The sequence below is a fragment of the Sardina pilchardus genome, chromosome 20 (assembly GCF_963854185.1).
Source record: "Sardina pilchardus chromosome 20, fSarPil1.1, whole genome shotgun sequence".
Lineage (NCBI taxonomy): Eukaryota > Metazoa > Chordata > Actinopteri > Clupeiformes > Clupeidae > Sardina > Sardina pilchardus.
This window is the reverse complement of record NC_085013.1, coordinates 904,007-918,054: the sequence shown is the minus strand read 5'-3', so window position 1 is coordinate 918,054 and position 14,048 is coordinate 904,007. Positions and strand designations below refer to the sequence as shown.

Genomic DNA, 14,048 nt, shown 5'->3' with positions numbered 1-14,048 from the left:
ATGGATATTCACTATGCAACCCAGAACATCTTTGAAACTGGTCTGTGGTATCAGATCTCAAATGTGAATTGAGTGCATATACACACCTTTACTTAAAATGTGGAGTAGGTAACATCCAATCAATCTGGCTGGGTGTGCATAGGCTGTTGTAGCAGCTTACAATACAGAGCAGGTATATATTCCATCAGTATGTCCATAATGGCATAGCTGAATCAAGAAAATAAAAGTGTCTGTGTACTTGTAATGAGTGGGGGAAATGGCTCTTTTGATTGGCTGCTAACTTGTACTCTGCTATGTCTTCTCTGAATGTTTTGTTTTTTCTTGAGATGAAATGTGTTTTGAAACCCCTACACAATGTGTTTACTGTCAGTGTGACTTGACAGACTGTTGGTGTTGTGCAACATTAATGAAGAATCACGGGAGGAGCAGATTAATTGGCCGGGCAGAAGCTGCCTAGTGTGTCCCCCTTTCAGGACACTGTAAAGTGACAAGCATTCAGCAGTGATATAACCTGCTGCAGTAGCTCAGGTGACAGCATTCCATTCTTTTTAAGGAATACATACTGAGAATGCGCATGCACATTATGTTTATATGTATTATGTGTGTTCGTGTATGTATGTGTGTGTGTGTGTGTGTACTGCTTCCACTGTGTGTGTGTGTGTGTGTGTGTGTGTGTGTGTGTGTGTGTGTGTGTGTGTGTGTGTGTATCTCTGTAGCTGTGTGTTTGTGTGCTGATCTGTTTCCCTAGGGAGAGATACTTTTCATACAAATAAAAGCCAATGGAGACAAACTGGCAGGCGGAGGGGTCATGCATCACTCCCGTCTGTGGTAATTACTGTCAGATGCACCAGAGGAGGGGGGTCTGGGCTGGCTGGCTGGCCCTCCCCCCTCTGAGGCAACAGAAGGAGAGAGCAGAGGAGGGCTGCGGGGGGTGGGGGGCTGTCATAGGGAAAGGCCTAGCATCTCACTAATGCTATGTTTAGAGTATGCCTGTGCCCTTGTCTTTCTTATGGCTATCCCTCTCCTGTGTGTCTGGCTCTGTCTTCTCTGAAAACAGGAAGAGTCTGCATACCAAATAGTCTGCCAGACTGGCAAGTAGAAACACTATGTATGAGCTTTTTGATGCGCTGATTTTTAAAATTCCTCAAAACTCCTAGATGTTTTTATCCAGCATCCATTCTGGGGGATACTGTTTCTTCCTTCTCCATCATCAGTGTGTTTTCAGAGAGTGTTTCATGTGTGTTTTCTGTTGTTGTCTGCCTATCTGTCCTTCTGTTTCTCACTCTGTTGGGGGGTAGCTCTGTCTTCCCCTATTTCCATTTGGCTGTGTGTGCTTTGTATATTGATTTTTTTTTTCACCTTAAGCATCCCCATCTGCTTGTTGTAATCAGGCGCGCCTGCAGGTGTACGTCCGTACGCACTGTGCGTACCATCAGGCTACTCAACAACTGTGTGTCTGTGAGTATTCACACAACAATGACCTACCATACCTTCCCAACTATGCACAGTATCCCATTAACTGCATGTCATCAGGCTATTATTTTCTACATGAAATAGAGTTAGTCAACACGTTATCAAAATTAACTTAATCCATGCACACACATTTTGTTTGAGCAGGAGAGATTACGCACGCAGGTGCGCAACTTCTTGTTGTTTTCTTTGTGTGCTATCTATGGCTATCAGCACACAATATGAAGCTAATTCACTAACTCAGTACTCATCATGGACATCGCAAGTTCATTTAAACAACAAAAACAGAAAGGATGGAGGATGGAGACAGCAAAGCTAGAGGAGTTATTCCAGATGGGCAAAGGTAGACAATTGGTGTGCTTGTAAGAACGTTAGACTAGCATTACAGCTGTTTAAAACCAGACGTTAACAGCACACTAGAACAAAACTAAAAGTAACTTTGCCTTTATAGGACTGTGTAATATTGTCCAAATGAGTAGGTCACTGTTAGACGTCATTGTTAGATTGTCATTTGTTATCTCTTCCTACAGGAAGTGCAATAATCTCACTCACATCTTCATCCGTTAGTGAGTGTTTTGGATTTCTTTACCTTGACTGTCATCTTTTCAATCTACTTGTTTTTGAAGGGAGCCAAATCTCTCTGACTCTGCTTATCATTGCTTTGTTCTGTCCCTCAATTTTTCATTGCCACAACTTCCTCAACATTCCTCTTCCTCTTCTTTCTCTTCTTAACGTTATTCTCTCACCATCCATCACTCTCTCTCTCCCTCCCTCCCTTTGTTCATCCCTTGCTCCCTCACCGTCCTCACCGTGCCAAGTCTGCAACACCCAATCGAATTTTTCATCTTTCTTCCACTTCCTATCCATCTTTATCCTTTGCTCAATCTCTCTTTTCGCTCATGTTAGTTTGCCCTACTCCCTCTCTTTTTTTTGGTTTCCTCTACTCCTTTTTTCTATCCTACTCAGTATATTTACCCACCAGAGTCATGAGGCAAATTAGCGGAATGGTAACAATGCTAATGGATTATGATTATAAGACGTGGGAAATCCAATTAGTTCCTGCTGCCAACAATCCTGGCAATAAGGGAGACACAACAATGCCAGGATAACACAGGGGGGTAATTGGAGTGACTTGCTATAGGGACTTGATTGGTGTCTGTAGTTCTAAAATCTCTCTATTCAGCAAGAGCATGACATTAACACATACAATTGTTTGCCTTTTTGTCTAGTGGGCAGTTTGTTATAGGGCCCATTCTAGTTCTGATTCATAAATGGAGTCCTTAACTATTAATAACTACTGTCCAACTAGACATTTTATACCATAACCATATCCTCAAGGCAAATAAAGTAGTGTGTTTGAGTGTGTTAAATGGTCAGCCAACTGCCCTTATTCTTAACGAGCATCAGTGCTGAGACTGATGGGTCAGCTGCCATGATGAAATGCTTGAGCCATGCAGTTCCTGGGGGGGGGGGGGGGGGGGGGGGGGTCGGGTAGTTCATAACACAAATTACTTAACTCTGGCATGCTGGCACTGTGCAATAAAAAATTGGGCAATTATGGAAAATAACTTGGTTTCATTATGGATAATAATCATGAGGGACATTAGTGGAATTGTTTTCTATCGCTTCATCCCAAAAACCTCCAATACCGAAGCCAAATTGTCTTTGCTGTTCTCTAGGATTTCACCAGGTTGTCTAAGCAACATATGTGAACATATGAATTAATTTGTTTGCTTGCTGAGTAACATGCACTGAAGGCCCTGCAATACCAATTAGCTAGGGGAGCTACAGTATAGCATACTGCCACTGTTATGCTACTGTGGAGCTGCTCAGATCAGCTGAGGAATGAGTGGATATTATTGTGACCATTGGTCTAACATACAAGGCTTTCTGCTCTGTTAGAACAATCCTGAATATTAGCTTGCCCCACCTAGAGCATGTAACTCTGTTTATAACACTGTAATGTCTATGTAATACTCGCATATGACTATGCAGGTCCTTCAAGTGGAGGCTTTCTGAGGACAGGGAGCAATATTCATTAAAAAGTCCAAATGGGTACACCATTTATCTTTTCTCTCTATAATTCCTCTCCTTCTGTCTCTTTTTCCATGGTTACTGAGCACTGGATTAATAAGAGATTGCCTCCAAAGTCATGCAGTTACCATGGCGCTGCAGCCGGGACCTGGAATTTCTCTCTCTCTCTCTCTCTCTCTCTCTCTCTCTCTCTGTTTCTCTCTCTCTCTCATTCCCTTTCCCCCTCTCTCTCTCTCTCTCTCAGCAGTATACACTATGGAGGCAGCAGTCAGGAGACTAAGACGATGAAGTGATCTCTGATCTAACGGGAGCACTTCACACCCCAATCTCTGAGGCCACCATCAGCAGTGTGTTTGAGTGTACTGGGGATTTCTGAGGTGAAGGAATACTAATTGGAAGGAGACAGAAGCAAGTAGGTTATTATTGAAAGCACCAAACATTAAGTGCTGTCCCTGATTTTCCTTTACCCTTGAGGAACCATGAACCTACTGATTGACGGATATACCTGAACATTCACTTGCAGCAATTGGCTGGTGTTCTTGTTATAACGTTTTCTTTGTAAGATTCTGCGTGAAAACACACACACACACACACACACACACACACTTTTCATCTGTAATAACCAAGTACTCTTTTGAGAGGCATGACCCAACCCCCCTGACGAGCTGGCTCCATCCCTGCATCACACACTCCAGCTCATGGAGGAGGCTCCAGAGCCACATGAGTTTTCATTCAGACACATAATTGCCGGAGAGCCAGCCCATTCCACAGCTCCAACACTAGCCTCACCAAAGCAAAAAATAAACAGCAGACAGCTTGATCATGAGGTGCAGAGGTGACAGCATATCAGATGTTAAAGTGCTGACAGAAGAGCTAGGTCTTCTGCCATGTGTGAATGGACTGACTTTGATAACTTTCCATCACTCTGGAAGGACCAACTTTGAATTAGTCTCTGATAAATATTTTAAAGGGGAACTATGTGCTGAGAAGTCTTTCTTCCAGCATCTAAACCCTCCAGTGATGTCATGCTGACTACCAAGGAGCATACAGTACAAAGCTCTGTACAAAACATGGAAGTTCAATTCCTACTACAATGTAACCTCATGAGAAAATCGACCAAATATTCTTCCTCTGTTCTATCTGTTTTTTATTCTTACTCTTGGTGGTGTATGACTAGCCTGGCTAGCGCCTACCACTTCTCAAATGAGACGTGGTCTGGCAACCAGACGTTCATTTTCTCGTATTTGAAAAAAATGCCCAGATCCGCTCATTGGGCGCCGCGGATGTCTATCAAATGCGCATAGCTCATCCAACACGGTCTCACACCCAACTCGTCGAACGAGGATGCATGTCAAGCCCCCGCGCGTTCATATGCAACACGAAGGGCTGCCATAGACATCAATGTAAATCCTTTGGCGTCAAATGTAGACGCAAGAAGGCAACGGAAAATTATTGGGGAAAACCATCCAGAAAACCTGCGATATCATAACATTTGCTATTTCCAGTTTCGTCTAGAGTATAACTTTAAAAAGTTCAATTTTGGCCTTACATATTGCGGGTTTTCTGGATGGTTTTCCCAGAGAATTTTCCATTGCCTTCTTACATCTACATTTGACGCCAAAGGATTTACATTGATGTCTATGGCAGCACTTCGCGTTGCATATGAACGCTCGGGGGCACCTTTGGCTTCCGATATTGACGCCAGGGGGCTTGACCATGCGTCCTCATTCGATGAGTTGGGTGTGAGACCGTGTTACAACACAACACATCATGGTCTTGCTTTCTCCCCTGTTCTGTGATTGGTCACCAACATCAGGCGAAAATTTGGGTGTTAGTTTCCAGACTGCCTTAGCAGCGTGAATGAAATCACCGCGCAAGGCAGGATAGGAACACCCAGGCTAGTGTATGACAGGACTTACAGTAGCCTTTGTACAACTGTGTTTCATGTTCTTTTATGTGTTTTGGGGGGTGTAGAGGGTAAGGGGTGTGGGGGTGAGAGGATTCCTTACCTTAGCCTCTGAGGTGGGCTCCAGGTAGCAGAGGCGATTCCCCAGCCCCTCGGCGGTGAGGCAGAACTTGCGGTTCTCTTTCTGGATGCAGGCGACACATTGGAGCACCACCTCATCATCCTGTCAGAGATAAAACAGAAGGTTACCGCAGGCACAGCGCAGCCAGCACGCCGATAAATCAATCCTCCATCTCTGTCTCTCTGCCTTGGCCTCGCTTCGCCTTAGCCAGCCAGCCAACTGTGCCCAGCCGCACCCAGAGCGGGCCTCCCCCTCTGCCCTCACACCCAGCACAACCCAGTGGCAACAACAGTACATGCTTACCCATGCGTGGCCACACAACATACATTTGTATTCTGTCAGAGCTATTTTTGCCATATTCCCAGTCTCAAAAAAGAGCATCTGACAGGCCAGTTTGACTGCTGTATAACATTCTATCAGCATCTTGCTGTGGGTTTGACTCTTTTTAAGGTGATGTTACTGCAAATGGTGCATCATCTTCAAACGGCTATCCATTTACAATTACAGTGTCTGTGCTGTTTATAAGTTCCAAAAATACATGCTATACATATCACAAGTCTTTTTCTCTGAATGTGAAGGACTTCATTACAGCAGGGGTCTAAGCTCTTTTATCCCAACTCTTTTGTTTAGTACTTAAAATGTGTGTTTTTCATAGATGAAGAAAGAGCTACTTATTGAAGGGAAGGCCGCTACAAGTTAGCTTAACATCCTTGGGGCAATTTACACTACAAAACAGAGCAGAGGTAATTGATCAGAGTGTTCAGCTTGTTTAAATGAAATAATGAATTTACAAAACAAACTCTTAGCGGCTTTGATGTAACTCGGCTCTCCAACACAGCTCCCTTTGGGTTGCCACCGCTCGGGAGAAACCAAGCAGAGCCTTTCCGCTTCCCATGGCTATGAGCACACTCACTGCAGAGCCCACATGTGGGTTTTAAGTAACCCTACGTTGCATGGAGGCCTTATATGCGACGCAAGATGCTGTCTGATTAAAGAGCGTCATATCAAGCGTGCTGAGGGATACATTTAATTAGAATCAATCGTCAACTTGTGGAAGCTTTACAGACAGAGTGGGCTGTTAAAGGCACTCTAAAAGTTATAATATATTTATGTTCAAAGCCATCTGTAAGTGATCTCATCGAATTCACATGCATTTCCAGTGTGTTTCAAAATCAAAAAGTTACCAGTTTATGTAACCTACTTAAAATCTGGAGCGTGGCTGTGAGCTGACCAGTGTTGTGAAAGGATGGATACCAGGTGTAAGCCGTGGCTCTGTGGTGGAGTGGAGTGGAGTGGAGAGAGAGAGGGGAGGAGAGAGAGAGAGGGGAGAGAGAGAGAGGGGAGAGAGAGAGAGGAGAGAGAGAGAGAGGGGAGAGAGAGAGAGAGCCAAGGGGCTGCTATGGGATAGTAAGGAGAGATGTTGCACAATAGCCCACTGCAGCATTCACTTAGGGTCTGCAGAGCCCTCAATGCAGCACTACACTATGCTGTGCCATGCGTGTGTGTGTGTGTGTGTGTGTGTGTGTGTGTGTGTGTGTGTGTGTGTGTATGTGTGTGTGTGTGTGTGTGAATGTGTGTGTGTGCACTCATATGGTTTATTCATTTTTTCATTGGGCATATACTGTGGCTTTCATGGGGTCTGTTTGTTTGTTGCTGATGCCCATCTAACAATTTGGTCTTCAGCATCATATATGTGCATGCCTGCGAACCCATAGATGCCTCAGCAGCTTCTGTAGAGTTTCTGATGAAAACAAGCTGAGAAACACTGCTGAGGTCCAGACCTGCAGGGCTCAAACAGCTATCACATATTAGAGCTATTAGCTGTGTCAATTCAGTGATACCGCAGCTTTTCAAATCAGGCCAATTGCTGCATGTCCTGCCCTGGTTAAGTTAAGCCTGTCTTTGGTATATGAGATATGATTTGTGTTATGCTCTCACTCTCTCTCTCTCTCTCTCTCTCTCTCTCTCTCTCTCTATTTTCATGTCCTGCACTTAGTTCTAGCAACCAGTATTGAAAGACAGAATTAAGGATTTAAGACTAAAGACCTGCCAGTTTATTGATCAATGGTCAAGTTTGTAACAAGAGCACAATGCGTAAGCCATATGATGTCATCCTGCCCAAACCTATATTTGCTTTGCTGTGCCTTCCCTAAGTGCAGAGGCCAAACTGCTGTGCTGGCTGCTAGGGCAGGCCAGTTAAGCCTTTCTGCTTGGGAGATATTCACCCCTCATCTCTTCAAAGGACGTAGGGGCAAAGCAGCACACAGCCTCACCTCATGTCACCTCGCCTTGCCTTGCCTTCAAAGAACAAAGTGCATTCGCACATGCATAATGTGTAAAGGGCCTCAGAGACTGTGTTGAGCTAAAAGGCCACAGCTAAAAGCCTGCTTATGGCTGCACGACACATCCTCTCAACCTGGACATCAATCCCTGACTTACAGCAATTCCCAGTGCTAGCCCCAACCCCCCCAACCCAACCCCAACCAACCTCATCCCACAAAATGCAGAGTAAAGCCTCTGCAAGGCTTGCACCTGCCTACAATTACTGTCATACTAAAGGCCACTGTGTTACTTTTGAAATTGGTGTATGATTACAAATACAGTACATCTGTCATTGTGCCAATCATGTTTTGCCAATCCTTCATGCTTTGCCAAACTTTCCTTTCAGCCTTCCGTTCCATCAAGTCTGAGGAACAGGTTTGGTTTTCTGTGTATTTCCTCATCCATATAGTCTCAGTGAATGTGATTTGCTACTGCAGTGGTCTGCATTGTGTGCTATTAGTTGGTTGTTGACATTATGAGCTGCTTTACCTCACTATCTACAACATTTCATATTTTTTCTTTGGTCCATGCCTGGAACTAGCCTGGAAAGCCAGCCCAGAATCTGGCCCTGCCCACAAAATGTGAAGTTGGGAAGCTGCTGAGAAGCAACTATGCCGGAACCAGAAAGCCTCGTCTATCATGTCACATGAGCATGCATCAGTTGATTTTGTTTGCAAGAAAAACGCTGTCACTAGGAGCTAGACAATACATTCAGATTTTGCTATTGCATCTGTAAAACATATTGACAGCGCAATAACTTAAAAAAAATACCAGACAACAATGTTAGGGCATTTGTGGTGAAGAAGGATGGTTCGGGTGTTCATCCTACAGGATTCACAGTAAGCTATTTCATTGCTGTGATCGGTTAGGTCTATCCAATTGAGTGCAGAGGCATCCTTCCCCCTGTATCAGCTGAAGCAGGCCTGTAATCACATCCCAATGGAGCAGTATCAGACTCCAATTAGAACTGAGTATGACCATGTCAGGCTAATGCCACACCTTTCCACCATGGAAACAGCCAGTCGTTTCACTGTAATCCTGTTTACAGACAGACAGACAACATGAACACATAACCTGATTGGCAGAGGAACTATGACATTCGAACAGATTCCAGCTTATGCAGTTTCACTCATGTTAGATTTCTGGTGGCGGTAATTGTGCGGTGCACAATTCCAGGCATTGATCTGTGTTCTAGAAAAGGTTCGGCCTTTCCTTCATCAAGCCTCTCTGTTATGTGAGCATGTATGCAGAATAAAGTAGATTAAGATAAACTCGACAGTTTCATGGCAGACTGTGTAATCCTCAAGCCAGAGACAGGGAGGCACATCTTAGTGCATTCAGCTGTAACTGCTGAGACCAGCAGCACTCTTTTCAAAACATTTTCCAGGACTTCAGAGCCACAAAACAGACTACTTTTTCCCATTACAGACTACAGTGCACATTGAATTTTAATGTGTGGCTTTAAACAACTCCTGTCTTCTTGTATGCTATCCTGTTTTTTTTTTCTGTGAGTCTGTCAAAAAAAGTTATCAACATTTATGAAATTTATGTAAACCAGCAGGCTACCAGAAGAAATGCAAAAATAGCTTTCTGCGGGAGACCAAAAAAGAAAGCTTTTGGAATAGGATTGAGCATTATTCATTCAAAAGTCTTGGGGAGTCTGCATCTATTCAACATCTTCACACAGGCAACTTCCTTGCAAATACCACTGCATCCTAGAAGGGAAGTGCTTTGCTCTGACATCATGTAGGACTGTAAAGCTCCAGTAGAATCACAGGCGGTCTTGGCACATTTTTAAGAAACTCAGCTAAGACAGATGCCAATCACTGCACAATGTGTTTCCAAACACACTACACAGTGTTTATCTGGTAACTCAACATGTGGTCCGTTCCGTCAAATCTGACTTGGGCTCGTGTGACATGTTGGAAACTCGAGCTGTATTCTGCCCACATAACTTAGTGTCACAAATCTGTCACCTCCTTAAAATGAAGTAAATCTTTCTGTCTTTTTATAACACATGGAGAAGTCCCAGAACTTAAGTCGAAACATAAGTTTGCTTGTGTGAGTGTGTGTGTGTGTGTGTGTGTGTGTGTGTGTGAGTGCATGCGTACCTGCGTGCGTGCGTGTGTGCCTGCGTGCGTGCGTGTCTGTGTGTGTGTGTGTGCTTGCGTGTTTGCGTTTGCGTTTTCAGGAGAGGTGGTGAGTGCACGACTCCACCACCACCACCACGCCCCCTCCCTCCTCCAACAGCGTTTAAGGAAGATTTATGGTGGCAGAGATCCCTATCGGCTGAGAGATGTGCAGCCATAAAGTAAAGCCTTCAGCCTCATGGCGCTGGACTCCTTTATTTAAAGAGCTCTCGCTTCTTCTTCCTCTCGCCACACCAACTTTCCCACCCTCACACGCTTGATCCCATGCCAAGGAATCCAGTGGACAGAGGGCCAACTGATCTGAGGAGGTATGGTGGAGCCATGTAGCAGACACTACTTGAGAGAGAGGGAGGAGGGAGGAGGGAGGGGAAGGGGTATCTGACCACAGGGGCAATTTCCTAACAGGGGCATCCTGGGCAAAGGGCAGTCACAAGCTCCAGCAGATCCACAGGCCAAGCATAACACTACCCCCCACACCCCAACACACACACACACACACACACACACACACATTTGGAAAACCATAACAACCGAGGTGAGGTGTTGATGTGAACTTGTAAAGCACCAGGAAAGACCTCAGCAGGAAATGCTTTTGTTGCTTTGCTGAATTCACCACAAACACCCACAATCTAACTGTATCCAGCAAAAGCACTTCAAATTGATGTACTGTAGGTGAACATAATTTTGGGAGAAACAAGAACAATGCTCTGGAACTGACAAGCAAGTTCGGCTAAAACATCTACACAATGTCTAGTGTATTTCTGACATTGCTCACATAATTTCTTCTAACTGCCTCTGCTTGCACTGCTTACAGATTCTGCTCATCTTTCTTCTACCATATTAGTGACTCTGGATGTGGACTATCCTGGATTCCCTTCCCCTCCACCCCCCCCCCCCCCCCCCCCCCTCTCTGCTGCTTATCTACTTTCACCTCAATTTTGTTTTCATTGTTCACAGAACAAATCACTCCAACAATGAGTGTTCTATATGAATGAACTCAGAGCAGGGCTATCTGGAGGCGCTGTGACCTGGCCCTCGGCGTACCCCGCATACGCAATATATCCCTCAGCCCTACAGCCCCTGTGTCCTGAACATTTAATTCTTCCACAACAGCAGGGCACTGGACCTAAATCTCAACATAGCTGTAAAAGGCCATGAGATTAAATCTCGTGTCCCCAAACTGAATATCTGCTGCCTTTACAGACAAGGGCAGATGCCCCGCAGCACTAATACCATCAGCCTCTGTAAACTGAGAGGCCCTCCAGTTCCACCGTTCAGGGTTCAGCTTACAGCACAACAAGCGCAAGGCTGCCAGATGCCTGAAATGACTTCATAAACATCACGATTACATTTCCTTACAGCGTGTCATCTCACTCTGGCTAAACAAGATCTGTAGTCCACGAGCGTCAAACTGTTTTAGTTTCAAAAGAACTCCTCTGAACCGTGTGCTGGGAGATCTATGCATCTGTGTTCACCACTCTCTAATAATTGTCCCCAAAAAGTTTGGTAAGGTTAGAGGCAAGATGGGTTGATATCAAAACAGTTGAGGGTCGCCATCGCTTTCAAAGACAAGCCGCGAGACACTACGCAGGTAAAACGGTGCTCTGGAACATTCTTTCCGACAAGCGGCTAAAATGTTTCCGATCAAAGTGGTCCTGGGTGAGTCAGAGCTGTGTGGCGGTCCCTGGGTCCCAGAGAAACACGCGGTGACTAAGACTGCCGGGAGGGGGGGGAGGGGTAGGGGGGGGGGGGTGCGGCTGATGGGCCGCTTTAGATGAGACGGCTGAGCAGTTTGTTCCGATGACTCATCAAAGAGACGAGGCAGTGCCCGTACACCAAATGAGAAAACACACACACACACACACACACAAACAAACAAACAAACACGCAGAAGCACACACGCATAAACACAAACACACACACACAAACACACATTCATGTACACTTTTAACGCAACCTGATGCATTATGACTAGGATGACCCAAGTGAAGAAATCGAACTGATACTCACACACACTCAAGCACATATGTGATTAATGTGAACATATTTATCCCATATACACAAATGTATGGGCACCACTGAATATAACAGCATTGTAGTAGGCACAAAATCATCTCTTCACCTTACACTTTCTCTTTGAATGTTTATGTTTTTTGTTAATATGAAAACTCATTATCTCAATGTTGATATCCAACACTATTATTGGTATTGTTATTATTACCATAATGCTTAATAGGCTTTTTCCACTTTATCACTGAAGTCGCTTTAGACATCAATCATCTGACAAATATCAACACCATAACCATAAGGACATCATGATGCACAAATATTGAAACTCTTTCTTTTTAAACTCTGCACATACACACATCATCACTACATTCCTCCTCCTCCTCTCTTGTAATACTCAACACACTTTTCCCTGCTTCATGGATGACGCTAGAGTCAATGAACACTTTTATGCATTGTCCTGTGTTGCGCTGCCTTTCACTGTGCTATGTTACATTACATAACGCATTACTTTGTGTTGCGTGACCATGTCATGTTTTATCATGCAAGTTTAGATTTGGTAACATATGGGTTATTTCCATTAGGTCACACTCAATGTTCAGTTGTCATTGCTGTTCAATAACTACAAATATTTTCCTCCAAATGTATCTTGCTTCATCCTCACAGCAGTGCAATGCAGTGCTATGAGACTCCTCCTAAGTGCCCTCTTTCATCTCTACCTCAAGCACACATACACACACACACACACACACACACACACACAAACATTCACTCTCTCTCTCACACACACACACACTGGTGTGTGTCTACACCTGCATGCGCAGCCTACATCTGCTCACAGGCTGATTATGGCTGATTACAGCTAGTACGATCAATCACACTGCAGCTGCAAATTACACCTTTATCGTCGCCTGTTTGTGTAATTTTACCGTCTTTGAAGCAACCGCCTGGGTTTGAGGAAGGCACTGCGTCATGTTGACTACGCTGTTTTCAGGTGAAATGGACATATCAAATTACCCTGTACATGGTACTTGTGAAATAAGGATCATTGCTGAGCTCAATTACCTTAAACACACACACACACACACACACACACACACACACACACACACACACACACACACACAAAAGCAAACAAACAGCGGGTCTTCCCCAAGCCCAGCCATTTGCTTCAATTACAGTAAAACACACACACACAGACACATTCACACACAGTCATAACAAAAACGTGCAGGGAATTACAATCTGCTATTCTGCAGGGCATTACAATCTCTTTACAAAAGTAGTGCAGCTTCATGTGTGCAATCCCATTAAGTGCAGTGCAGGACATACAGCACATGTCTGAGTTTTAGCTCTGCTTTCATATGGACCTCCATGGATATATGGAGCTTTGGCATGACAAGCAATAATTTGAACAACATTTACAACAATCACTGCAAAATAAACTGGTCAAGAAATGATGTATTATTATATTGTATTTATATTTATATTTATACAAAGCCTAATACTGTATGACCATCACATCACATCTCTCCGTCCCCTACTCTGCGACTCTAAGTTGTAAATCATTCATGGTCTCCCCTTGGTTGATATTTGTCTGTATCTGCATTGCGTTAGTGCACTTACTGTATGCCATTATGCAGTGGCAATATTACACACCGCTGTGCTATGTTTTTACAAGTTGTGCCAGGGTGGGAGTGTGAGGGTGCCACATGGCCCCACCATACCTCCTCAGATCATTTTGCTGTCTATTCACTGGTTTCTGTGTGTGTGTGTGTGTGTGTGTGTGTGTGTGTGTGTGTGTGTGTGTGTGTGTGTGTGTGTGTGTGTGTGTGTGTGTAAATATAGGTATGTGTGTCTGTGCAAATATGTGTGCGCTGCAAGTGTGCCTATGTGGTCATTTTTGTAATCTTGGGTTAATCCAGGAATCGTCAACCAAAAATCAATGAAAAGCTACTAGGTCTATAAGGTTATAATAATAACACCCAGTAGCACAATAGACATATAGCATATAGACCCTAGACCTACCCTGTAAATC

General features: G+C 44.3%; 1 protein-coding gene across 1 annotated transcript in view; it reads right to left on the bottom strand.

The window, feature by feature from the left end:
* Positions 1 to 12,984, bottom strand: part of LOC134067936 (ryanodine receptor 3-like) — a 172,133-nt gene extending 159,149 nt beyond the window's left edge. Inside the window, exons 1-2 of the mRNA XM_062523424.1 lie at positions 12,940 to 12,984; positions 5,514 to 5,633 (exon numbers count right to left, since the gene is read on the bottom strand). Coding sequence (XP_062379408.1) covers positions 5,514 to 5,633; positions 12,940 to 12,984 — 165 coding nt within the window. The remainder of the gene's footprint in view (positions 1 to 5,513; positions 5,634 to 12,939) is intronic.
* Between the last annotated feature and the right edge of the window lie 1,064 nt (positions 12,985 to 14,048).